At 43.3% G+C, this 27,981-nt stretch overlaps 1 protein-coding gene across 2 annotated transcripts in view; it reads left to right on the top strand.

The window, feature by feature from the left end:
• The window catches only part of SLC25A17 (solute carrier family 25 member 17), a 114,708-nt gene extending 87,642 nt beyond the window's left edge, over positions 1-27,066 (top strand). Inside the window, exon 9 of one of the 2 annotated variants that reach the window (XM_058309176.2) lies at positions 26,869-27,066. In XM_058309176.2, the coding sequence (XP_058165159.1) occupies positions 26,869-26,980 (112 nt within the window). In that variant the 3' untranslated portion in view covers positions 26,981-27,066. Of the gene's footprint in view, positions 1-17,843; positions 18,092-26,868 lie in introns of those variants that run through there. The other variant, XM_058309178.2, reaches the window with a different exon arrangement.
• Positions 27,067-27,981: the final 915 nt, after the last annotated feature.

Genomic DNA, 27,981 nt, shown 5'->3' with positions numbered 1-27,981 from the left:
CTGTCCTCAACAGCCAATCCTAGTCAGTAGAAAGGGAGATTGAGAGGGTCAGATCTCTTTAGTCCCTTGCTGGCTCCCAAGGCAAAAAATGGTGTGGCCCCACCCAGCCTTGAAGAGCTGTGGGACACAGTAGACCAAATTTGTGGGTCAAAAGTGGAATCAGCCTTAGGCTGTGTTGCTCTCTCTTCCCTTTCCTGGGGAAATGTGTCCCTGGAGCCCCCTTTTTCTGTAGCCAATGGGAGGCCTGACAATTCAAAAGTATCTATAGGGTAGGAGAGGATGCTGGCAGCTGTGACTTTTAACTCAGTTTTGCTGTCACAATTCTTTTCCTTTGCCCCTCTCTCTTCTGGGCAGTGGCCATCCTTCCCCTGATGTCCTAAGCTCTAGAAGATATTTTTCCAGGCCATTTCTGCATATCCTTGAGCTATTTTTCTGGGAGTGAAGAGTGTCCTGTGTCTTTCTAGTCTGCCATCTTCCTGTAAGTCCTCAACCTTTTTTATATTTATTGAGACCTGCCTCGTAACCCAACATGTGGTCTATCCTGGAGGAAGATCCATAAACACTTGAGAAGAATGTGTAATGTGCTGATTTGGGACATACCATCCTGTATAAGTCTGTTAGGTCTAGCTTGTTTATCATATTGTTCAAGTTCTCTGTTTCCTTGTTGATCTTCTGTCTAGTTCTATCTAATGATGTGTGTGGTGTGTTGAAGTCTCCAACTACTATTGTAAACATGTCTGTTTCTCCCTTCAGTTTTACCAGAGTTTACCTCATGTATTTTGGGGCACGTGCATAGGTGTTATATATATGTATATATATATATATATTTTTTTTTAATTGAAATATACCATTCATACATGAACATACATAAACAACAAGTTAGGGAAGTGGACATGGCTCAACTGATAGAGTGTCTGCCTACCATATGGAGGGTCCAGGGGTCGATCCCCAGGGCCTCCTGATCCATGTGGTGAGCTGGCCAACACAGTGCTGCTGCGCGCAAGGAGTGCCATGCCACACAGGGGTATCCTCCTTGTAGGGGAGGCCCATGCACAAGGAGTGCACCCTGTAAGGAAAGCCACCCCACATGAAAAAAGTGCAGCCTACCCTGGAGGGGTGGCACACAAACGGAGAGCTGATGCAGAAAGATGTCACAATGAAAAGAGACATAGATTCCTGGTGCTGTGGAGAATGCAAGTGGGCACAGAAGGAGACACAGCAAATGGACACAGAGAGCAGACAATGGGGGTAAGGGGAGAGAAATAAATAGAATAAATCTTTAAAAAAAAAACCACAATAAGTTAATAGTAAAAGTTGTGAACTTACAAAATAAACATGCATAACATCATACAGGGGTCCATACATCAATCCTCCACCAACACCTTACATTGCTGTGAAACATTTGTTACAAACTATGCAAAAGCTTTATCAAAATATTACTACTAACTATAGTCCATATCTTATATTTGGTGTATTTTCCTCCAACCACTCTTATTATTTTTTAAAATATATTTTTATTACAAAGGTTGTGAACTTATAAAACAATCATACACATGTGTAGAATTCCCATACAACACCCCTTCACCAATACACCACACCATGGTGGAATATTTGTTGAGTAGCTTTTTCCAGCCTTTCTCTCTCAGCCAGTTTGTATCCCTGGGTCTAAGGTGACTCCCTTGTAGGTAGCATCTAGATGGCTCATGCTTTTTATGATGGTTTGCTTCGTCCTTGCTGCTGGCAGAATTTTCTTTTATCTTTGACATTTGACATTCTGAGTAGTATGTGTCTTGGAGTAGGTCTATTTGCATTTTTTTCTGATTGGTATGCTGTGCTTCTTGGGCACATAAGTTCATTTATTTCGTGAGAGTTGGGAAACTTTCAGCCATTATTTCCTCAAATACTCTGTCTCCCTTTTCTCTTTTATTCTCCTTCTGGAACTCCCTTGACACATATCTTGTTATGCTTCACGTTATCATCCAAATCCCTAAGCCCCTGCTCAATTTTTCCCCATTCTTTTCTCTCTCTGTTCTTCTCTCTTCAATTTCTTTTGTATAACTTATTTTTTCTTCTATTATTTCAAGTCTGCTGTTGTGTGCCTCTAATGTGTTTTGTTTTGTCTTTATAAAGATTTATTTTTTATTTATTTCTCTCCCCTTCCCCCCTCCCCCAAGTTGTCTGCTCTCTGTGTCCACTTGTATTCTTGTCAGCAGCACCAGGAATCTGTGTCTCTTTTGGTTGCATCATCTTGCTGCATCAGCTCTCAGTATATGCAGCGTCACTCCTGGGCAGGCTGCACGTCTTTCACACGGGGTGGCTCTCCTTATGGAGTGCACTACTTGCACGTGGGGCTCCCCTATGCGGGGGACACCCCTGCTTGGCACAACATTCCTTGTGTGCATCAGCACTGTGCATGGACCAGGTCACCACAAGGGCCAGGAGGCCCTGGGTTTGAACCCTGGACCCCCCATGTGGTAGCAGACACTCTATCAGTTGAGCCAAATCCTCTTCCCTCTAATGTGTTTTTTATCTCACCTATTGTGTTTTTCTTTCCCATAAGCTCTGTTATTTTTGTATTCAGGTTTTCACATTCTTCTTTGTGTTTTGTGCTCTCCCAGTGGCCTCTTGATGTCTTTTATCTCTTTCATATTGTCTTTCAATTCATTGACTTTACTTAAGAGATTTGTATGAACCTCCTTGATTAGTTGTCTCAAATCCTGTGTATCATCTGGGGCTTCGATACCTTCCTTTGCTTGGGCCATATCTTCCATTTTCTTAGTATGGCTTATAATTTTTTGCTTATGTCTAGACATCTGATAATGACGGTAAATTTACTCTGATGCTCATTCCTCTTTCTTGCCTAAGGAATCATGGCAGGGAGCTGTGTGTTACTCCTGTTTTTTGATTTTTGGTTCGACCTGTTCTAGCTCTTTAGGATTATCCTTTTGTATTAATCAGCCAAAGGGGTGCTAAGGCAAAGTACCAGAAATCGGTTGGCTTTTATAAAGGGTATTTATTTGAAGGAAAAGTTTATGGTTACAAGGCCCTAAAGAGTCCAACCCAAGGTATCATAAGAGGTACTTCATCACCAAAGTCATTGCCACATGTTAAAGCAAGATGGCAGGCAATCTCTGTCTGGTTTCTCAGGCCTTCTTCCTCTTAAGGCTCCATGGGAACAGCTTTTTCCATTCTCAACTGTAGGCTGGGTTAGAGCTTTTCTCTCTTCCCAAGGTTTTAGCTGTTTGAGCCTTCTCTTTTCTGTCACAAGACAGGACCAAAATGACCAAGTTCTTTCCTCTTCCATGTCTATGGAGCTCCCTCTCTTCCTGTGTCTTCTTGAATGAGTTCCCATTTATATCAGCCCACCAAGGGGGCAAGGACTTAACCTGAGTTATACCCTACTGATGTGGTTGAATCAAAGCCCTAATCTTAACATAATTTAATAAAAGAGATCTCAGCTGAATTTAATACAGTCTAAGGGTATCGTGCCCAGAGGAACAGACCAGTTTACAAACATAATCCTTATCTTTTTAGGGTTCATAAATAATCTCACACTGCCACACCTTGTTTACTTACTCAAATCTGGACCTTGGACCCAGTAATGGGTTGCAGACCCATTTCCATGGGCCTTGGAGAAGGCTGTAAAAGTCTCAAAAAGCTTCTCTTTATTTATTTACTTTTTTTTTTTAGGAAATACCAGGGTTTGACTTCAGGAAGTGCTCATCCAGTGAGCTGCATCCACTCTCGACTTATTTACCTTTTTTTTAAGATTTATTTATTTATTTCTCCCCACTCCCTCCATTGTCTGCTCTGTGTCCATTCACTGTGCATTCTTCTGTGTCTGCTTGTATTCTCATTAGGTGACTCCAGGAACTGATCCTGGGAACTTCCAGAGTGGAAGAGAGGTGATCATTCTCTTGCCCACCTCAGCTCCCTGGTCTACTGCATCTCTTATTGTCTGTTCTCTGTGTCTCTCTTTTGTTGCATCATCTTGCTATGCCAACTCTCCACATGGCCAGCACTCCTGCATGGGGCACCACTCTGCACAGCTCAACACTCTGCACAGGCCAGCACTCCACATGGATCAGCTCACCCACAGGCCAGCTTGCCTTCACCAGGAGGCCCTGGGTATTAACCCTGGACCTCCTATATAGTAGACAGGAGCCCAATTGCTTAAGCCATGTCCACTTCCTCTTATTTACTTTTAATTTCTTCATATGTGCTTCCTTGGCCTGATAGCAAATGGCACACTTTGGCACCCCTCATACTTCAAACCCTTTTTGGAAAGTGTTTGCAGCAACACTGACCACAACCATGTGACAGAGGATCCTGCTACAAGTCTATTCAGAGCCTTGCAAATCAAACTTTCTCAGAGGCTGTTCTCCAACATTTGCTGGCAGTCCCCTCTTTTCCCAGGTAGGAAATAATTCCACTCACCTCTGCATCCTTAACAAGAGGGAGGGTGTTTGTGAGTGTTGGAGCTCTTTTTTTTTCTGCAGGGGAGTAAAGAGTTTATTAAGAAACCAAAAAATGAGAAAAATACATGGTCTGAGGCATGGACCACAGGCAGACTGCAGGATTAGTGGCCTGTTGGATCTCTTTTGTCCCCTCCTAGCTCCCAGGACAAACAGTGGCACAGCCCCACCCAACCTGAAAAGGCTCATGGGATAGAACAACCCAATTTGTTGGCCAAAAGCTGAATCAGCCTTAGGCTTCATCTCTGTCTCCCTTCCTCTGAAAGTAGACCCCTGTGGCCCCCTCTGCCCGTAGCTGCCAGCCAGAGGCCAGAAAATTCAAAGCTGTCTGCTCCAAGGGTGGGGGACGTGTGTCAGCAGCTGTAGGTTTTACTCACAGAGTTATCTCGTTGAGATTTTTTCCTTTGCCCTCCCGCTTCTGGGTGGTGTCCTGCCTTCTCCTGGTGCCCTAAACCCTAAAACATTTTTTTTCAGGCCGTTTCTGCCTGTCCTCTAGTTATTTTTCTGGGAGAGAAGTGAGCCCTATCTCTAATCCTCTGTCTTCCTGGAAGTCCAGCCGGGGAGTGTGGTTTTTAATACTGTCCAAGTTCACACTCTCGAGGGTCACTTTATTAATTATTAAGTTCCAAGGGGAAACATCTCTTTTTAGGCAGAGATCTACATCTCCTATGACTAAAGTGGCCTTTGGAGGGAGACTACTAGGCGGTGTATTGTGCTCCCTAAGAGATGGCTGGTAGCTATCGTAATTGAAACCTCATCCAGGCCCGTGGTGTGGGGCAGACAGGGGTAATGCCCACTTTGTTCATATCTCTCTTCTTAGGTGCAGTTCAAAACCTCTGGGGTCCTTGGTGGGGTTTCTGAGAGTTGATTTTCCTCCTCAACCATGTCTTTTGCAACACTAAAGATGTATCACAAAAGAAGGTATTACATGGAGCAGTGCATATTTTAATACCCTTGTACCAAATTATCTGTGGCACTGAACACAGAACCTGCTCATAGTGGGGATCAGGATTTGGTTGTTCATTGGTTTGTTTATTGAACAAATGGCTTTTAGATGAATCTGAACACATTTAGAAATGAACATTCGCAAAGAATGTGTTCAGGTTCTGTTCTTTACTGGCATCACTTTTGCACCAACAGTAGAATATACACTTTCAGTTCTTTTTACAGTAAAGGTGGGCATATTCTGGCGATCTGTCTCCCTCTGCTTTGCTGGGTCCTCCTTGTGATCTGCAAGGATTTGCCAAAAGACTGTGAAGCCAAGTCTTTTGAGCTGGCCTTGTTCAGGATGTAAAATCAACAATCCTACACCATGACCAAATCTGAACGTTCACCCAAGTGTAGTTTGAGCAGCACTCCCTATGTGCCTGGCATATGCTAAGGGCTGGGAACACATAAGTGAATGGACATAGTCTCTGCCTGTACGCTCACTGCGCAGCGGGGGAGACATGGAGCTAGTGCCTTTGATGGGGTTTGCTGGGGGCTGTAACAGTGCCATGGGCACCCACAGCTGTGCTCCAGCCTGTGAGGCATGTACTTCTGTGTGCCTGGGTTGGCACCTGCTGTCCCCCTGTCTGGGGTGCGCCTGCATTCCCTTTCTGCTAGGATAACTCTTCAGCTGTCCTTCCAAATTCAGCTCAAAGGTCACGTTCTCTGGAAAGATTGCCTGACATTCTGCTCCTGCCCTCGCCTCCCCCGCCCAATCTCTGACCTTCAGAACCCTGCACACTTGTCAATTTGCTTGTCTCTTCAGTTCTGACTATGTCCTATATGTTGAGCACTATGCTCAGCACAGAATGAATTAACTTGACCCTTGCGATTGATTTGGCTAATTCACTGGAACCAAACTCACAAAAATCGACTATTAACCACAGGGTCATTATACTAATTTCCCAGGGGAAGAGAGACCCAAAGGGGAGAGCAGGGGAGAAGACTACACCCTGCTAAGGGTCCCTTTTCCAGGCTCCTTTACTGACCAGTACGCACCTCTCTTCTGTGGTGGAGTAGCCTGTGGACACCTCCTCCTAACTGAACTGAGAGATCCTGGAGACATCCTTTCCATGACATTCCCTTGACTCCAGGAAACATCCTTTGTCTCCTTTCCCTCACCCTCCATACCAGGCTCGGTTGGGTACCCGTCCTGTGCATATGTCCACAATTCAATTTACGACATAGTATTATAATTATTTGGTTTTGTGCCTGCCTACGCCTTTTAGACCGTGAGCCCCTTGAGATCTCCAAGGTCAGGGACCGTATCTTATTCATTTCTTTATTGGCCTTTCTGAGCCTTGGTTTCCTCAATGATAAAATGGATGTGGGCACAAAAAAATCCCAGATTATTTTGAAGCAAATTTTAGGCATAAAAATCATTTCATCTGCAGATACTTCAGAATGTATATCTAAAAGATAAAGACTCTTTTTAGAAACATAGCCACAATACAATTATCTGCACTCCCCCACACACACCCACACACAAACTTAACAGTCATTCCTTCATCAAATATCTGGTCAGTATTAAAATTTCCATGATTATTGTCTTATAAATTGAATCAGAATCAAGTAAGGGGAAGTGGATGTAGCTCAAGCAGTTGGACTTCCGCCTACCACATGGTAGGTCCCAGGTTCGGTTCCTGGTGTCCCCGAGAGAAGGCAAGCTGGTATGGCGGGTACATATGGCAAGCCTATGCAACAAGATGACACAACAAAAGAGACACAAAGAGAAAAGACAATGAGACAAACCAGGGAGCTGAGGTGGCTCAGGTGATTGAGTGCCTCTCTTCCACCTGGGAGGTCCCAGTTTCGGTTCCCACCGCCTCCTAAAGAGAAGACTAGGAGACACAGAGAGCACACAGCAAATGGACACAGAGAACAGACAGTGACTGCAAACAATGGGGGGCAGGGGATAAATAAATAGAATAATTTTTTTTTTAAATAGTACATCAATGAAATTTAAGGAAATCTAAAAAAAGTATGGAATTTTGTAAAAACAAAAAAAAAGAATCAAGTAAAGGGAGTAGATGTGGCTTAAATGGTTGAGTGCCTGCTTCCCATATAGGAGGCCCCAGGTTTGGTTCCTGGTGCCTCCTAAAAAGAAAAAACAAACAATAAGAAGCCTCCTAAAAAGAAAAAACAAACAATAAGCAAACAAAAAAACCAACTCAAGGGAGCTGATATGGCTCAGTGGTTGAGCACCATCATCCCACATACAAGATCCCAGGTTCAATCCCTGACCCTGGTACCTTAAAAAAAAAAAAAGAATCAAGTAAGATCTATACATTGTGATGGGTTGATATGTTTCGGTCTTGCTCTCTCTTTCTTTTGAGGACAGGGGAGAAGAAGTAACAGCTTTGAGATATGCTTCATATACCATACAATTCACCTTTTTAAAGTGTTAAATTTAGTGGTTTTTGTATATTCACAGAGTAGTACAACCATCACCACAGTCAATTCCAGAAATTTTTTATCACCCCAAAAAGAAAGAAATCCCATACCCTTTAGCTATCTCCCTCCAAAACCCTTTCCCCCAATTCCAACCCGAAGCAACCACTAATCTACTTTCTGTCTCTATGAATTTGCCTGTTCTGGACATTTCCTATACAGGCATACCTCAGAGATATTGCAGATTCAGTTCCAGACCACCGCAAGAAGGGAATATCACAATACAGTGGGGCACATGAATTTTTTAGTTTCCCAGTGCCTGTAAAAGTTCTGTTTACACAGTACTGTAGTTTATTAAGTGTACAATAGCATTATGTCTAAAAAAAAACAATGTACATACTTTAATTAAAATGTGACAGAGACATGAAGTGAGATCTTGCTGTTGGAAAAATGGCCCCGATAGACTTGCTTGACGCAGGTTGCTAGAAACCTTCAGTTTGTCAAAAATGCAATTTAGGGAAGCGGACTTGGCCCAATGGATAGGGCATCCACCTACCACATGGGAGGTCCATGGTTCAGCTCCTCCTTGACCCGTGTGGAGCTGGCCCATGCGCAATGCTGATGCGCACAAGGAGTGCCATGCCACACAGGGTTGTCCCCCGTGGAGGGGTGCCCCACACGCAAGGAGTGTGCCCCATAAGGAGAGCCGCCCAGCACGAAAGAAAGTTCAGCCTGCCCAGGAATGGCGCCACACACACGGAGAACTGATGCAGCAAGATGATGCAACAAAAAGAGACACAAATTCCTGTGCCACTGACAACAACAGAAGCAGACAAAGAAGAACACGCAGCAAATGGACACAGAGAACAGACAGCGGGGCGGGGGGGGAGGGAGAGAGAAATAAATAAAAATAAATCTTAAAAAAAAAAAACGCAATTTATCAGTGAAGCGTAATAAAAGTGAAGCTTAGTGAACGAGGAATGCCTGTGATGACCCAGCCCTATCCAAGGGAAGGAAGAATTTCTGATCTGTAGAGAGGCACAGCCTGCATTGAGGCAGGGATATCCACTTACTTATTTATTCAGCAAACGTCCTGAGTTCTTACCCGGTACTCGGAGTTGAAACGCCGTCTCTGCCCTCACCTTTCACAGTCTGGTGGGGCAAACAGCAATAAATAGCACTCACTGCGCTAAGTGCCTAGGGTGGGAGGTGACTTCACTGGAGGAGCTCATGATTCCATGCCCGTCAAGACTTCCAGTAGCCTGGTATTGGAAAAGGATGCTGCAGGCAGGAGCCCACTACCACTACCACTCCCATCCCTCCATCTTTCTGTTTTTAAGTAAGTGTGTGACCCCCGAAATCCAGGTAACAGAGGAAGGCAGACACTTGTTGGCTCTGAATACTCTTAGGAAACCTAATTGATCATATGATATCATTCTGCTGTGCCTCAGGAGCCAGGCCATGTTCTAGTCCAGGTTTGGTCCAGAGAGAAACTACATAAGAATTTTAAAAATAGCAATAGCAGGAAGTGGATGTGGCTCAACAGATAGAGCATCCACCTACCATATAGGAGGTCCAAGAGTTCGATACCCAAGGCCTCCTGGCTTGTGTGATGAGCTGGCCCACACGCAGTACTGCTGCACGGAAGGAGTGCCAGCCCACGCAGGGATGCCCTCGCATAAGGGTGCGCCCCATTCAAGGAGCAGTCCCTATGCAAGGAGAGCTGCCCGGCGTGAAACTGCAGCCCACTCAGGAGTGGCGCCACACACACAGAGAGCTGATGCAGCAAGATGATGCAACAAAAAGAGACACAGATCCCCAGTGCTGCCTGATGAGAATACAAGTGGACACAGACAGCAGACAATGGGCAGGGGGTAGGGGGGGTGGGGGAGGGCGGGAGATAAAGAAATAAAGTCTTTAAATAAAATAGCAATAACTATCATTTATGGACTATTTTGATGAGTTGTTTCTTACAACAGCTTTATTGAAGTATGATGTACAGACCATTGCATAAGGACTCTATAAACCAAAATATTACAACTTTCCATCCTCTTCTCAAGAGCTGTTATATTGCATCATCCTGGAAACCCACTTACCAACACACACCAGCACCCCACCCCATCCTACCCTCTCCCTCATGCAAAGGAAAATACTGGCACACTGGTCGTTATAGCAGTATTTTAAGAGTTTTGTTTGTGTGAATTGATTAGAGTGAATCAGGTGACTCAGTTCCTAAGAATCTGAGTCGTTTTGTAAATACTAGAAAGGTTGCATTTCATCATTCCTTCATTTATTTGACAGACAACATTGATTGAACACCTATGCTGGGACCAGACCCTGTGCTAGAAGTTCACAATACAGAGAGGGGTCAGACATGGCCCCTGCTCTGAAGGACCCACAGTGGAAGGGATCCCTATATTAAGTCAAGGAATGAACCAGAAAACCTTTACATTTCCCTCTATGGCAATAAGTTCTGTGATTTTATTAAAATCATAGCTTTTTGGTGCTACTCCACTCTCCCCAGGACTGGATCCTTCCCTCATTTCTCTTCTCTTACCGATAGTACCATAATTGTTTTATTATTATTATTACAAAGTAACTCGATTTAACAATTATATAAAGTGAAGAACATTAACAGTTTTAGGCATTTAAGCAAGCTAAAAGACAGAAATATTGAAAGGACATTTCGTACTTAAATATACAGCTGAAATCATGGAGCCATTAGTACTCAAGGAGAGATAAAGTTTAAGGGTATTAAAAGGTAATTGGGAACAAAACCTACTGGGTCTAAGAGATACACCTGTATTAAGAGTGATTCTAAACTAAATGCAGATAAAAGTTGCTGGCCTTCAGAAAACTTTCATAGCAGTGGAAATAATCTCATCCTAACCTAAGCAAATCATGTGATGAAAGCAAGGATGGCAAGGACCTTCACCTTCTCTAGGGTATAGGGAGAAATTCTAAACTTGAGGTTCTCAAGCAATGGTACAACAATTGTTGATGTGCCTCTACCAAGGCAAATGAAAGAGATACTGTAGCAGTTTGATATGGTTATGAATTCCAAAAATAGATATTTGGATTATGTTTGTAATCTTGTCTGTACCTGGGCATGATTGAGTTATGATTAGGGTTTTGATTGGGCCACATCATTAGGGCAAGGGGTGGGGACTCAGAAAAAAGGCATGACAAAGGGCAGAGTTGAAAGTTTTTGATGTTGGAGTTTGATACTGAAGCCTTAAGCTGGAGCCCCAGGAAGTAAGCACACAGAGGAAAGAGAAGCCAGCCCCAGGAAGGACAAACCCAGGAAGCCTGAACCCTTGCAGATGTCGGCAGCCTTCTTGCTCCAACACTTGAAAATAGACTTTGGTGAGGAAAGTAATTTATGCTTTATGGCCTGGTATCTGTAAGCTCCTACCCCAAATAAATACCCTTTATAAAAACCAACCAATTTCTGGTATTTTGCATCAGCACCCCTTTGGCTAACTAATACAGATACTCATGTCCAGTGGTTCTGAAAAGAATTACTTTTCTCATTGAAAATTGAGAAACACTAGTGTGGTGGTTTGAAGATGTATGTACCCCAGAAAGGTATGTTCTTAAAGTTAATTCATTGCTGTGGGTATAAACCCACTGTAAGTAGGACCTTTTGAAGAGGCTACTTCAGTGAAGGCATGGCCCACCCCGGTCAGGACAGGTCTTAATCCTCTTACTGGAGTCCTTTATAAATGGAATGAATACAGAGAGAGAGGAAACCAGGGAAGCAAGAAGCTGAAAGCAACGAAACCCAGAAAAGAAGGGAGAGACCAATAGATGCCGCCATGTGCCTTGCCATGTGGCAAAGGAGTCTAGGAATGCCTGCAGCCAGTCTTCAGGTATAAAGTATCGCCTTGATGAGGACTTGATTTGGACATTTTTCTCAGCCTCAACACTCTTAAGCCAGTAAATTCCCATTGTTAAGCCAACCCATTTCATGGTATCTGCTTTCAGCAGCCCAGCAAATTAAAACAATGAGGGAAACAAAAATTCATATACTGAATATCACATTTCATCCAAGTTTGCCAGAACATCAAGAGACTCTTAGAGTTATTGAAAAAAAGTATTAGTGGCTATTGAAACGACTATAAGGCAAAGTAGTATTTCATTTTCATGCCTGGTTATCTTTTACCTCAAACCCTTTCATTAGCTCTCTGGAGAGCTTCTTGGTTGTTACCATTTCCAATGTGCAACCCTTAATTTTTTTACTTTTGCTGACCCATACTTACCTAGCATGGCATAGCAAAAAGCTACAAGCAGAGTACCTGAAGCTTGCTACAAAACTGAAAGGAGAACAGGGAGCTGCTCCAGGCTGGAGACAGGGCACTGGGCCTAGCCACTAGCAGGGAGAAGTTCTTGGGGCCCATCAGGCCTGCGTTTGAACCCTGGTTCTGTTTCTTTCACCTAGTGAGTGACTTTGGCCAAGTTAGTCCATGTTCCTGAACTTCCATTTCCTCACCTGGAAAGTGAAAGAAGCCATGCGAGCCTGAAAAAGAGAAAGGACTACAGTACCTTGATTTAACTTGGGGATTCCCCCATTTTTAGCTAGGCATTCTGGGTGGGATAGCACACTCTCTACCTCCAGAGTGCCTCCTGATTGGCTTAGGCCAGCCAGCATATCCCACCCCCTGGTCACAGTGTTTGGTCCACTGGTGGGCATTTATTTTAATCAGAGCCAATGGGAAGCAAAGAAACACATACTGGGGTTTCTTATCCATGTGGATGCTCACATGGTTTGAGCCTTGAATCAAACCTGGCTTGAAACCTGAGCTAGTCCAGACTATTCAGTTAAGTGAACTAATAGATCTACTTTATTATTTCAGCCAGTTCCTTACTTCATCAAAAAGTATATATAGCCATATAATATTCGATAAAGCCACCGAACCCTCTCAACTGGGAGAGAATGGCCTATTCAACAAATGGTGCCTGGAGAACTGGATATCCATATGTAGAAGAATGAAAGAGGATTACCATCTCACACCTTATACAAAGATCAACTCAAGATGGATCAAAGACCTAAATATAAGAGCCAAGACCATAAAGACCTTGGAAAGCAGTGTAGGGAAACATCTACAGGACCTTGTAATAGGAAATGGCTTCATGAACATCACACCAAAAGCACGAGCAGCAAAAGGACAAATAGATAAATGGGACTTCCTCAAAATTAAAGCCTTCTGCACCTCAAAGGAGTTTGTCAAGAAAGTAAAAAGGGAACCTACACAATGGGAGAAAATATTTGGCAACCATATATCCGATAAGAGACTTATAACTTGCATATAAAGAACTCCTAGATCTTGAAAATAAAAAGATAAACAACCCATTTTAAAAATGGGAAAAATGTGTGGAGCTGGCCCATGCGCAGTGCTGATGCGCGCAAGGAGTGCCATGCCACCCAGGGGTGTCCCCCGCGTAGGGGAGCCCCACGCGCAAGGAGTGCGCCCGTGAGGAGAGCCACCCAGTGCGAAAGAGTGCAGCCTGCCCAGGAATGGCGCCGCCCACACTTCCCGTGCCGCTGACGACAACAGAAGCGGACAAAGAAACAAGATGCAGCAAAAATAGACACAGAGAACAGACAACCGGGGGGAGGGGGGGAATTAAATAAAAATAAATAAATCTTTAAAAAAAATAAATAAATAAAATAAAAATAAAAAATGGGAAAAAGATTTAAACAGACACTTCTCCAAAGAAGAAATACAAATGGCTAAAAAGCACATGAAAAAATCCTCCAAATGTTTAGCTACCAGGGAAATGCAAATCAAAACTACAATGAGATACCATCTTACTCCCATAAGATTGGCAGCTATGAAAAAAACAGAAGAATACAAATGCTGGAGAGGATGTGAAGAAATGGGAACACTCATCCACTGCTGGTGGGAATGCAGAAGGATCCAACCATTCTGGAGGACAGTTTGGCAGTTTCTCAAAAAACTAACCATAGATTTGCCGTATGACCCAGCAATACCACTGCTGGGTATATACCCAGCAGAACTGAAAACAAGGACACAAACCGATATCTGCACACCAATGTTCATAGCAGCATTGTTCACTATCGCCAAAAGTTGGAATCAACCCAAATGCCCATCAACAGATGAGTGGATCAATAAAGTGTGGTATATACATACAATGGAATACTACTCGGCCTTAAGAACAAATACACTACAAACACACGTGATAACATGGATGAATCTTGAGAACCTTATGTTGAGTGAAGCAACCTAGGCATTGAAGGACAAATACTACATGACCTCAATGATATGAAATAAGCAAGCTGCCTCAGAGAGCTAGAGACGGGAAGATAGGCTTACAGGAAATCGAGGGGTAGAGGAAGGATATAAGCTGACATCTATATGGATGAAATCTATGATAAGCTGGAGGTAAGTATGTGTACAAGGAAGAGATAAAATGGGGGCATAGGGTTACCTTTGGGTGGGGCTTTGCAGGTTTGAGGGGGGCTAGGGATGGGCGGATGGGTAATATTGCCCAAGAAATTGGGGGGAGGGTGGGGCAACATACGAATATAGGAGATTGTCAGGTGTTGGTTGAGAGTATAATGCTGAGAAAACCTTTTCAAAATATAATTAGGAAAGTTACTCAAAGGGGATATAATCTGATGCAGGACAGACTCCTAGGGAATATCTGAATGCTCATTTTGCCAGAGTGGGTTATACCATTGGGTAGAGACCCATATAATGAGAGTGAAGGTAGACCCACATCCTGGGGAGGACTAATGCCATCAAATAGAGGGAACTGAAACTCTCAAGAGAAAGGGTGGCTCCATGGGCATTAGGGCAGTTGAGCAAGTCAAGCCCTCAACACTGTTGCAAGTATCTCTGAACATGGCTCCTCAAGAAATGAAGATTGACTGTCACTGTGGGCCCCAAGGGGAGGGGGAAATAGATATTGAATAGATGGAACCAAAATAAATGTGAGGGCAAAAGAAGTGTTTCACAAGAGTACACAAGGATGGATATAAAACATGTAATATTACACCAAAAACATATAGGGGATGACAGACTAATAATGTAAACCATAATGTAAAACATAGGATAACTAAAAAATTTAGAAAACTGTATAGCCTAAAGTATAAACCACAATGTAAACACAAATGTTACCTTGTTTGAAAGCTATTGTCTCAATAGTTGTACATCAGTTTCAGTAAATATGATATGAATAAGTTAAAAGATTATCGCTGTGGAAGGGAAAAGGTTTTATAATGGATATGTGGGAGTACTGTATATTGTATATATGAATTACTGTGATCTAAGGCTCTTGTGAAGAGAAGCTCAATAATTAGGAAAAAAGAAAAGAAAAAGATAGGATGTAGAATTTTTCCAAATCAATATGTATTCTGTATCTAACCTTTAAACTCATCGCTATATTCCATTTTACTAGTAAGGGAACCTGACATTATATTGGGCCTCACTTTTCAGGAAGTTTTGGATCACAGAGTGGTTCAACAATGGCAGTGGAGGAATACTGGTATGGGATGTTATTGACAGGGGACATATGGTTGACAGGGAGTTAAACAGGGCATGTGTCCAGGGTGCATGGAAATGTTTGGATATACTCATAGTGGAAACAATTAAAAACAACAGCTGGAGGAGTACTGGGTTCCTGGCTGGGAGGGGCTCTGTCGTGGTCCCTAGGGGAGCAGCGGCAGTCCCCCAGGTGCAACGGCAAGGACCAGGAAGGAATGAGGGTCCAACAGTGAGCCCCTGATACTAATAACTATGCTTGTGAGCCTATACACCTGAAATAAGAACAAGGCCTAGAGCAGCACTGTGCCTAAGAGTTCCCCCCTGACAGCCTCCGTGTTACTCAAATGTGGCCAGTCTTGAAGCCAAACTCAGCATGTAAATGCAATGCCTTCCCCCCAGCGTGGGACATGACACCTAGGGAAGAGCCTCCCTGGCACCGAGGGATCACTACCAAGTACCAGGTGATGACATAACTAGAAAATGACCTTGAATTAAAGGCTCAATGCGGGCCAGCAGAATATCCCTGTCTACATATAATAACAGGAGTTAAAAATGCTATTTGACCTAAAGTACGGGAAAATGGAAAGGAGAAATGAGTTTATATGGCTATGAGTCTCTAAAAAAGAGTCTGGAGGTTGTCAGAAGGATTGCCGTTATGCACACCTGAGCAGAGTCTCAGAGACAGATAAAGTAGATACAACCCCAGGTATTGGTTCTTCTGAGGCCTACAGAGACCCACAGGTTCTATGGTCATGGCAGATGGAGTTCACTGCCATGTCTGTTGGCCCTTCTTTGGAGCTGGTGTTTCTACGTGATGGAGCTGGACTCAGATGTGATCTCTTTTCACAAGTCTTTCATGCTACTTTACTGGAATTGTAGTTGGTGCTGGGGTTCAAGATATATCTAGGGGATTTGAATCTCTGGACTGACAATATGATAGCCAGGGCCTAAGCCTCAACAGACTTCACCTCCTACACTCTGATTTATTGGACTTACCCCACTCAGCTAACATGGAGTTGAAGAATGTCAACCACCACACCATGGAGCCTAGAGTGCCTACAACTGAAAGCAGGAGGATTGCATCCAGTATCCATGTGGAATCTAAGCCCCCTCTTGACATAGATGTGGAATGGACACAACCAAGCCAAGGTCCACAGGAAGGAGGAATACAGTAAGGATTAGAGTGGACATAATGATATGCTATTCATGAACTATTGTGGTTAATAATCGAGAAAATGTGGCATTGGTGTGGAAAAAGTAGCCATGGTGGCTGCTGGGTGAGGGGAATGGGAGGAAGAGATGAGATGTGGAGGCATTTCCGGGACTTGGAGTTGTCCTGGGTGGTGCTGCAGGGACAATTGCCGGACATTGTATGTCCTCCCATGGCCCACTGGATGGAACGTGGGAGAGTGTGGGCTATGGTGTGGACCACAGGCCATGGCGTGCAGTGATGCCCAGAGATGTACTCACCAGATGCAATGAATGTGTCATGATGATGGGGGAGAGTGTTACTGTGGGGGGAGTGGTGGGGTGGGGGCGGTGGGGGTGAATGGGGACCTCATATTTTTTGTGTGTAATATTTTTTTAAAAATGAATTTTAAAAATTTTTTAAAAATTAAAAAAAAATCCTAACTGATCACTGTGCATATAGAAATATAGTGCCCGTTTCCTTATATGCATTTAACTTTTTTCCATACCTTTCTCACTCTCCTCCCTCAAAGGGCAAAAGGCAGTCTAGGCCTGGAGCCAGGCTGCTGTGTTTGAATACCACCTTGGTCACTTCCTAGCTGTGTGGTCTTAAGCAAATTACTTAAACTCTTTGTGCTCAGTTTCCTCATCTCTAAGATATTTTTGCTAGGATTAAATATGTGAATACATGTTAGTGTTTAAAATATTGCCCGGGGGAAGCAGTTGTGGCTCAACTGACAGAGCATCCATCTACCATATGGAGGGTCCAGGGTTCAATATCCAGGGCCTCCTGACCCATGTGGTAAACTGGCCCACGCACAGTGCTGCTGCATGCAAAGAGTGCTGTGCCATGCAGAGTTGTCCCCCGTGTAGGGATGCCCCACGCACAAGGAGAGCCACCCCACATGAAAAAAGCGCAGCCCGCCCAGGAGTGGTACTGCACACACGGAGAGCTGATGCAGCAAGATAATGCAACAAAAAAAAATGACATTTTCCCAGTGCTGCATGACAAGAATGCAAGCGGACACAGAAGAACACACAGTGAATGGACACAGAGAGCAGACAACGGGGGGGATGGGGAGAGAAATAAATAAAATAAATCTTTAAAAAATATATATATGCCTGGGACATCATAAGCAAAACATGGGTTCTGTTATGCATTCTTTCCTGCTCTTTGAGGATTTTCTTTCTCATCAGAATGCTACTTCTTCCTGGTAATGAGTCCAATTTTGTTCGTGCCTCAATTTTTGAAATTATTCCTTGTGATTCATTCTCCTCATTATGCCTCTAGGTCATTAAGATGGAAGATAAGTCACTCCAAAAACCACCGAGCCTGGTGGGAGCTCACATGAATGCTCAGCAAAGTCAAAAGTCCCCGCCATTAGCAGGCTGGAAAGACACAGATCCTGATTGAACTAATCAGCAGTTCAATACCCGGGGCTCCTAACCGACTGGCTGACTCGAGTTTTTCCTTTGAAATGTTTATTTTAAAATGAAAAAAGAAAAGAGTATAAATAATTTAATTGGTTTTCAAAATAATTGACTTGTTTTTGACCGGCACTTGTATCTCTGGTTTGAAGTGGGGGGGGATGGCTAAGAGAAGGAAGGCTTGCTGGGTTCAGGAACCTTCTATCTTTTTTGTGTGTGTGTCTTTATTTATTTTTTTAATGCTACAGTCAAAAAATAGGAGGTCCCCATATACTCGCCACCCCCTCCCCCCACCTCTATCTTATTTTCTAAATTTCAAAGACATGTTTGTGGTGTGTTTTTTTTTTAACTTTCTGCTTTGAAATTATAGTTATGAAAATAATATAAAATCCATACAGAGAACTCCAAAATACCCCCCACCCAGATACCCAGATCCACCAACTTTTAATCATCTGCACAATTGCCAAATCATTTTATCATATATCCATCCACCCATCTATCCGTCTATTTTCTAAACATCTGAGAGTAGGTTGTGTACATTGTGCTCCATGAACACTTAATACTCCTGTTTATGTTTCCTAAGAACACGTTTGTTTTTTAAAACAATCATTGTCCCTCTTTACTCAAAGGAATTTAAGGGTAGGTCTAAGCTTAAAAATCGCTTAGCTTGGGAAACGGACTTTGGCCCAGTGGTTAGGGCATCCGTCTACCATATGGGAGGTCCGCGGTTCAAGCCCCGGGCCTCCTTGACCCGTGTGGAGCTGGCCATGCGCAGTGCTGATGCGCGCAAGGAGTGCCGTGCCACGCAAGGGTGTCCCCCGCGTGGGGGAGCCCCACGCGCAAGGAGTGCGCCCGTGAGGAAAGCCGCCCAGCGTGAAAAGAAAGAGCAGCCTGCCCAGGAATGGCACCGCCCACACTTCCCGTGCCGCTGACGACAACAGAAGCGGACAAAGAGACAAGATGCAGCAAACAGACACCAAGAACAGACAACCAGGGGAGGGGGGGAAATTAAATAAATAAATAAATCTTTAAAAAAAAAAAAAAAAAAATCGCTTAGCTCAGAATCAGCCTTTTCACTTGTGATTGTTCCTCATCCAGACACTGACAGTTTCAGGAAGTGTTTAATTTAACAGTACAACTGGGCCTCCAGGGCTCACCTTGCACATTGCATTAGTCAGCTGCAGGTCCCTGAGTGTTCATCTACCAGGCCTGTTCATCTTGAAGTTGAAATTGGACTATGTTCTTTTTGTTTGATTTTCTTTCTTTTTTTTTTCCCTAGGGAATTGAACCCAAAACATTGTACATGTGAAGCATGTGCCCAACCACTGTTAACACCTGCTCTGAAATTGTACTATGTTTTTTTTTTTTTTGTTTTTTTTTTTTTAAAGATTTATTTATTTATTTAATTTCCCCCCCTCCCCCGGCTGTCCGCTCTTGGTGTCTATTCGCTGCGTCCTGTTTCTTTGTCTGCTTTTGTTTCTTTGTCCGCTTCTGTTGTCGTCAGCGGCACGGGAAGTGTGGGCGGCGCCATTCCTGGGCAGGCTGCTCTTTCTTTTCACGCTGGGCGGCTCTCCTCACGGGCGCACTCCCTGCGCGTGGGGCTCCCCCACGCGGGGGACACCCCCGCGTGGCGCGGCACTCCCTGCGCGCATCAGCACCGCGCATGGCCAGTTCCACACGGGTCAAGGAGGCCCGGGGTTTGAACCGCGGACCTCCTATATGGTAGACGGACGCCCTAACCACTGGGCCAAAGTCCGTTTCCCTGTACTATGTTCTTTCCCTTTCACTGTCTCTCCTTCATATAAGGAAGGAGAGAAGGACATTTGTCTGCTTCAATACCTTTATCATACTTGCAAAGTCGAGGGTCTTCTGACTCATGCTATGCCTTGGCATGGTTGGAAGCCTTGATTTATACCAGGTATTGGTTCTTCTGAGGGCTGCAGAGACCCACAGGTTCTATGGTCATGGCAGAGGGACTTCAGTGCCATGTCAGTTGGCCCTACTTAGGAGTTTGTGTTCCTGAATGTGATGGAGTTGGACTCAGATGTCATCTCTGTTCACAAGCCTCTCCTGTCACGTTTACTGAACCTGTGGTTGGCGCTGGGGTTTAGTGTATACTCAGGGGACCTGAGTCTCTGGACTGTCCATGTGATAGCCAGTCCCTGAGCCTCAACAGACTTGCAACTCCTACCCTCTGGTTTATTGTACTTACCCCAGCCAGCCAACAGGGAGGTGAAGAAGGTCAACCACCACACCAGGGAACCAAGAGTGCCTACAACTGCAAACAGGAGACTTGCATCCATCATCCAAGTGGAATCTAAGCACCCTCTTGATATAGAGGTGGAGTGGACATAGCCATCCCAGGGTCCACAGAATGGAGGAATAGAGTATAGATTAGAGTGGACTTATTGATAGTCTATTCTGGAACTATTGTGATTAGTAATGGAAGTAAATGTAGCATTGAGAAGGAGAAAGTGGCCATGGTAGCTGCTGAGGGTGAGGAGTGGGAAGAAGAGATGTGATGTGGGAGCATTTTCAGGACTTGGAGTTGTCCTGGGTGGTACTGCAGGGACACTTACTGGACATTGTATGTCCTCCCACGGCCCACTGGGTGGACTAGGGGAGAGTGTAAACTATAATGTGGACCATTGGCCATGTAGTGCAGTAGTGCAGCAGTGCTCAGAGATGTATTCACCAAGTGCAATGAATGTCCCATGATGATGGAGGAGGCTGTTGTTATGGGAGGAGTGGGGTGAGGGGGTGGGGGGATATATGGGGACTTCATATTTTTTTAATGTAACATTAAAAAAAAATAAAGAAAGAAAAAGAGTTAAAAAAAAAAAACACCCTAAGGGAGGGAAACCTACTGGTGGTCCTCACCTAAGAGCTTTGTGAGCCGTTCTTTTTTTTTCCATGTGGTAAATAATTTTATAAACTGCATCACTGCATCATAAACAATTAATGAAATGCAAGTAAATAACCAATACAGTTTCACATGGATGAAATTCCTTAAATCAGATTCTACCCAGTGGGGCCACAATATGTAAAAAAGGAGACTTTCCTCCAGTGTCAGTGGGGGTGCTCTTTGTCTAACCCGTTGGAGAAGATGATGGGTCACTTGGATGACATTTGAAAATATCCCAGAGCAATGATCTAGCACTTCCATTCTTCATGTTCTCTTCATATCAATAAGTGTATGTCTCTCAAAATAGCCACAGCACTATAATGGAGGGGAAATATTGGAAAGAACACAAAAGTCAACCAAAAGGAGAAGAGATTAAAAAAGAAATTCACATATAATACAAATCAGTGGTAAACAGCAGTCAAACTGAATGAACTAGGCCATAGTATATGTATTCAAACAGAGACTTCCAAGGAATTATTTGAGTTAAAAGGCAAGATGCAGAAAGATACAGTGTATTGACACATGTACACATTTTGTGAACCTGCACACACAAAAAATTGCTAAAATAACACAGGTTGCTACTGAAATTTTGTAAATGATTGGAAAAGGCAAAAAGACCAAAGGTGATTGGATCTACTTGATTTGATTAGACAGAGTATCCAAACACATGAGATTTGAACACCATAAATGCCTGCCTGGGAAGGAAACATCCCTCACATACCCTTCCTCACTGATCCTGGAAGCTGGATTGCTTCTGTGAGCAGTTCTTGAAGCAAGTAGCGTTTTAAAAGATTAAAAGATTGCTGTCACACATTGTGCTGATGCTCTGTTTGTGTGAAGACCTAATTTGTTGCATTGTGATATTTTGACATCTGGAGGAGCTGTTCAATGTAATAGGTGAATTGCTAACTTTGAAAAAGACATTTTATGACTTTCTGACCTTGGTCAATTCTGACCCTTCTCCTTTACCTGGTTAGCCAACATTTCAAGATGGAATAGTGAAAGCTTCCTCACCGGAAACCTCAGGGCCAGAGGTCAGTCCAACCTTTACCTGGGTCGAGTAGCATCCATTGCATAGACTATGGGGTTCAAGGACAGGAGAGGGAAAAGAGTGAGGAAAATAAAGGGGGTGGAAGATGAGTGGAAGAAGGAAGAAAAAAAAGAAGCAAACTATGGAGAAAGAAGTAAAATTCCTTTCACAAATCCCAATGTAATAATCTCAGTGTAGTAATCTCAGTCTGGACCTTGTTGTTTGTTAGAGAAACAGGATGAGTGCAGGATTGTAAAATAATCTTTTCCTAGAAGAATAGAATTCTAAAAAAAAAAAAAAAAAAGGAATATAGCACTAGGTATAAAAATTCCTGTTTAGATTGTTTTCTCACTATTCTTTCTCTTTCCTTGGGCTAAGAGTATAATAAAAAAAACAAGAGGTTGGGGAGCAGATGAAACTCAGGGTTGAATGCCTGTTTCCCATGTAAAAGGTCCCAGATTCAATCCCTGGTGCATCCTAAAAAGATTTTTCAATTTTAAAAAATATAAAAACAAGAGGTGATCACCATTTCTTGGAAGACTAAGGTCCAAAGTGAACATAAATATTACTGATCTATTAGTTTCCACCTCTCCCTGGCCTATCTGGTATTCTGGGTAGATGGAAGTGGGGGTATCAAGGAGGATTGTGGGGAAGCGGATTTGGCTCAACTGACAAAGAATCTGCCTTCCACATGGGAGGTCCAGAGTTCAAACCCAGGGCCCCCTCACCCGTGTGGAGCTGGCCCACGCGCAGTGCTGATGCACGCAAGGAGTGCCGTGCCAGGCAGGGGTGTCCCCCACGTAGGGGAGCCCCATGCATAAGGAGAGCCACCCTGTGCAAAAAAAGCGCAGCCTGCCTGGGAGTGGTGCTGCACACACGGAGAGCTGACGCAGCAAGATGACACAATAAAAAGAGACATAGATTCTTGGTGCCGCTGACAAAAACACAAGCGGACACAGAAGAACACACAGCAAATGGGCAGAGAGAGCAGACAACTTGGGGAGGGGGGAGAGAAATAAATTTAAAAACAACAATAAAGTTACCTTCTCAGCAAAAAAAAAAAAAAAAAAGGAGGATTGTGTTTGGCTGCACATAGTGGAAACCCAAAAACCCAATCACAGTGGCTTTAACACAAAAGGAGCTACTTTTCTTATACTCCACATCTGGAGTAGTCCAGTGCTGGTGCAGGAGTTCTGTGATGACCTTGGAGACCCAGGCTTCTCCTGTCTTCTGCTTGACAAGCTTTAGCATGAGCCTCCATCTAACTGTCACAGATGGTTGCCATACCTCCAAACATTAAGTCCAAGTTCCAGACAGGAATAAAAGGGAAATATGAAGGACAAAGGGTAAAAGAAACATGTCATCTGAGTTCATCCCTTTCCCAAAAGTTCTTTTCCTAAGCCCTACCTGGCAGTTTATACTTGTATTTCATCCAGAACTGAGCCACATGGCCATCTCAAAGGGAGTTCCTGTGCCAAACAAATTTGGAGTTGTTAATAAGGAAAACAAGGAGCATAGAAAGGGACTAGGCAACTAGTTGCACCTGTCAAATAGAGGCTTCATGGATATCCAGAAAGCCATAGGGAGTAGCCATGGAAATGATTGCACAAATGTATTTATGTGTATTTTTCTGGAAATTCTTAAACATTATTTCTCCAAGTATCACTTCTCTCCAGTCTTTCCTTTAGGAATTCCACTTACACATACATTAGACCTTCTCATTTTTCGGTCTTTTAAGCTCTTTCATATTTTCCTTCTCGTTGTCTCTCTGTATAGTATATTTTGTTATTATCTGAGATCTACCTTCCCCACACCAACCTTCTCTTCAGATGTGTCTAATCTGTTTAACCCTGTTTAACCCATCCATAAGGTTTTTAATCTTTAAAAGTTCTACTTAGTTCTTTTTTTTTTAAGTGCCTGATCATTTTTAGTAGTCTCTTGCTCATTTTTATTCTTTTTTTAATTAAAAAAATATCTTATTTTTTATTCTGATTGCAATAATTCCAGTATCTGACTGCCTGGATTGATATTCCAACTCTGCCTCTTATTAACTCTATAAGCTTGATCAAGTTACTTAATCCTTCTGTGCCTCATCATCATCAACGCTGTCCACCATTCAAAGAAGTTGGAAATGAGTAACAAAAATACATTTTAAAAACATATATTTGGGAAGCATACTTGGCCCAGTGGTTAGGGCGTCCGTCTACCACATGGGAGGTCCGCGGTTCAAACCCTGGGCCTCCTTGACCCATGTGGAGCTGGCCCATGTGCAGTGCTGATGCACGCAAGGAGTGCCATGCCACGCAGGGGTGTCCCCCGCATAGGGGAGCCCCACGCTCAAGGAGTGCACCCCATAAGGACAGCTGCCCAGTGCGAGAGAAAGTGCAGCCTGCCCAGGAATGGTGCCGCACACACAGAGAGCTAACACAGCAAGATGACCCAACAACAACAAAAAAGGAAACACAGATTCCTGTGCCGCTGACAACAACAAAAGCAGAGAAGAACATGCAGCCAATAGACACAGAGAACAGACAACTGGGGTGGGAGGGAATGGGAGAGAAATAAATAAATAAATAAATCTTTTTAAAAAAAGATTGATTAAAAAAACATATATTTGAAAATGAAGGGAAAAACTCATAATGGATATTTTAATTATTTAGAGCTGAATGATAGTGAACATGCCTCATATCAAAACTTGTGCAATGACACGTGGAGCGGGTTTAGCTCAGTGGTTGAGCACAGCACTTCCCATGGACGAGGTCCCCAGTTCAATCCCCAGTGCCTTCTAAAAGATAAATAAATAAAACAACTTGTGAGGTGCCATAAAATCATACTCTAGGAAAATACATGGACTTTAAATGCTTTTATTATAAGAGTTCATGAGGTAAACACCCAACTTTGTAAAGTTTGGGATCATATAAAGAAGGGAATAAAAGAGATAAGAACAGAAACAAAACCATGGACCTAAGCAGAGAGACCAGGGTGATACACCAAAGGCCATTGTTCAGGGGGTTTGTTCTTTCCTATCTCTAACACAAAATTGTCCATTTTTAACCATTTTTAAGTGGACAATTCAGTAACATTAATTACATTCACAGTGTTTTATAACCATAACCATGATCTCAAAACTTTCCATCACCCCAAGCAGAAATTCCACACCCATTAAATAATAATTCCCTAGGCTACATCACCCCAAAGCCTGACGCTTTGGGGCAGCATGTCTCTCTGAACACAGTAGACCAGCCTCAGAAGCCACTGGTTTAGCCTGACATTTGTGGGGAAGCTTATATTTATTATCCGTAATTTCATATTAAGAACATTCCTAAGAAGGCCTTGTTCACAACACTTTTTTCCTTGTTTTTTCTTAGTTGAAAAGTGATTTATTTATTTTATTTTTTTGGAAAAGTGATTTAAATCACAGATTTGGAGTTTTGTGGGAGCCTCCTGGTGGGTGGGCAGTGGCATTTAAGGTTCAAATGAACTGGAGGTACCATTGTTATTTCAAAGCCTCAGGTGTCCAAAAGCATGGGATTGAAGCTGGAACTGGGTTGAGAGAAAGACTGTAGGGCCACGGGCCAGTTCCTCTGAACGAGTGGGGCTGGGGACACTGTAAGAGCTGGTGGGGAGCCTCATCATTTGTCAGCGGTGGGAAGTCTTATCAGGTGGCAGGGGCTAGAAGTGAGGGGAGGGAGAGACAAAGAATATGAAAAAATCAATCTCTACCGTCCCTTCAGACAGTGGCTTTCCTTATTTATTCATAAAATAAGTTATTAAGTATACTTACAACTCCTTTATTTAAATCTAGTTTTTACTCAGCAACCTTTTATCTTTACTCATGTATATACCAAATGTTAAACATAATTATTGTTGGGCATTTGAACTCTGTTTTTATTTCATATAAAACAATGCTGCTGGGAAGCAGTTGTGGCTCAACTGACAGAGCGTTTGCCTACTATGTGGAGGGACCAGGGTTCAATACCCAGGGTCTCCTGACCCGTGTGCAGCTGGCCCATGCTCAGTGCTGATGCGCGCAAGGAGTACCGTGCCACACAGGGTGTCCCCTGCATACGGGGGCCCCACGTGCAAGGAGTGCGCCCCGCAAGGAGAGCCGCCCTGTGTGAATAAAACACAGCCCACCCAGGAGTGGCGCTGCACACATGGAGAGCTGATGCAGCAAGATGATGCAACAACAACAACAACAAAAGCGACACAGTTTCCTGGTGCCTCATGACAAGAATGCAAGTGGACACAGAAGAACACACAGCAAATGGACGTAGAGACCAGAAAACAGGGGAGAAGGGGAAAGAAATAAATAAAATAAATCTTTAAAAAAAACAAAACAAAACAATGCTACTATTAAATGTCTTTGTAAATGGAAAAAATAATTCCCCATCCTCCCCTCCCCGCAGCCTCTGGTAACCTCTAATCTGCTTTCTTTTTTTTCTAAGAACAGTTTTATTCACACACCACACAATCCACTCACAATGTACAGTCAATGTCTCCCAGTATAATCACAGGGTTGTGCTTTCATCACCACAATTTGAGAACATTTTCATTGCTCCAAAAAGAAAAAACCCATACCCCACGCATGCCCCTCCTACTGACACTTAGCACCAGTGGGGTACCTCTTTCACCTTTGATGAAAGAATATTACAATCTTACTGTTAACTATAGTCCATAGTTTGCATTAGTTGTTTTGTTTTTTTCCCCATATACCACCCTCTTAGGGTTATTACCCTTGTAATAGCGACATACATTTGTTTTCTAGTTCATAGAAGAACATTTCTACCTTTGTACTATTAACCACAGTCATTCTCCTCAAACAGGCTTCACTATGTTATACAGTACCATGTTTTATTCTCTATATTTCCTCCTAGTGAGATACAGGACCCGAAACTTCCCCTTTCAACCACAATTTCACCCATAATTCAGTGCTGTTAATTACACTTACAGGGAAACGGACTTTGGCCCAGTGGTTAGGGCGTCCGTCTACCACATGGGAGGCCCGCGGTTCAAGCTCCGGGCCTCCTTGACCTGTGTGGAGCTGGCCCATGCCCAGTGCTGATGCGCGCAAGGAGTGCCGTGCCACACAGGGGTGTCCCCCGCGTAGGGGAGCCCCACACGCAAGGACTGCGCCCCGTAAGGAGAGCCGCCCAGCGCGAAGGAGGGAGCAGCCTGCCCAGGAATGGTGCCGCCCACACTTCCCGTGCTGCTGATGACAACAGAAGCGGACAAAGAAACAAGACACAGCAAAAAGACACAGAAAACAGACAACCGGGGGAGGGGAGGGGAATTAAATAAATAAATAATAAATCTTTAAAAAAAAAAAAATTACACTTACAATAATGTGCTGCCATCACCTCTATCCATTTCCAAACATTTACAACCTTATTTAAAAATTCTGCACAAATTAAGCACCAGCTGCCCCTTCTCTATCCTCATTCTATCTTCTGGTAGCCTAGATTTTAACTCCAAGAGTTTGCTCATTATAATTAGTTCATATTAGTAAGACCATACAATATTTGGCCTTTCATAGCTGGTTTATTTCACTCTATTTTGTCTCTACGAATTTACCTATTATAGATATTTCATGTAAGTGGAGTCATGTGCTATTTGTCCTTTTGTGTTTGGCTTATTTCATACAGCATTATGTTTTCAATGTTTATCCATGTTCGAGTATATATCAAAACTCCATTCTTTTTTATGGCTAAATAATAGTCCATTGCATGTATATACCCAATTTGTTTATCCATTCATCTATTGATGGACAGTTGGGTTGTTCCCAGCTTTGGGCTACTGTGAATCACACAGCTGTGAACATTGATATACAATTATCTGTCTGTTTTCAAGTCCCTGTTTGCAGTTCTTTGGGGTATATACCTAGAAGCAGAATTGCTGGGTCATATGATAATTCTGTGTTTAACATTTTGAGGAACCATCAAACTGTTTTCCACAGCAGGTGCACTATTTTACATTTCCAGCAGCATCACACTAGAGTTCCTATTTCTCCGCATTCTCACCAACAATTACTTTCCATTTTTTAATTTAGCCAGCCCAGTTCATTGT

The sequence above is a fragment of the Dasypus novemcinctus genome, chromosome 12, assembly GCF_030445035.2.
Source record: "Dasypus novemcinctus isolate mDasNov1 chromosome 12, mDasNov1.1.hap2, whole genome shotgun sequence".
Lineage (NCBI taxonomy): Eukaryota > Metazoa > Chordata > Mammalia > Cingulata > Dasypodidae > Dasypus > Dasypus novemcinctus.
This window is presented reverse-complemented; position numbering and strand designations above follow the sequence as displayed.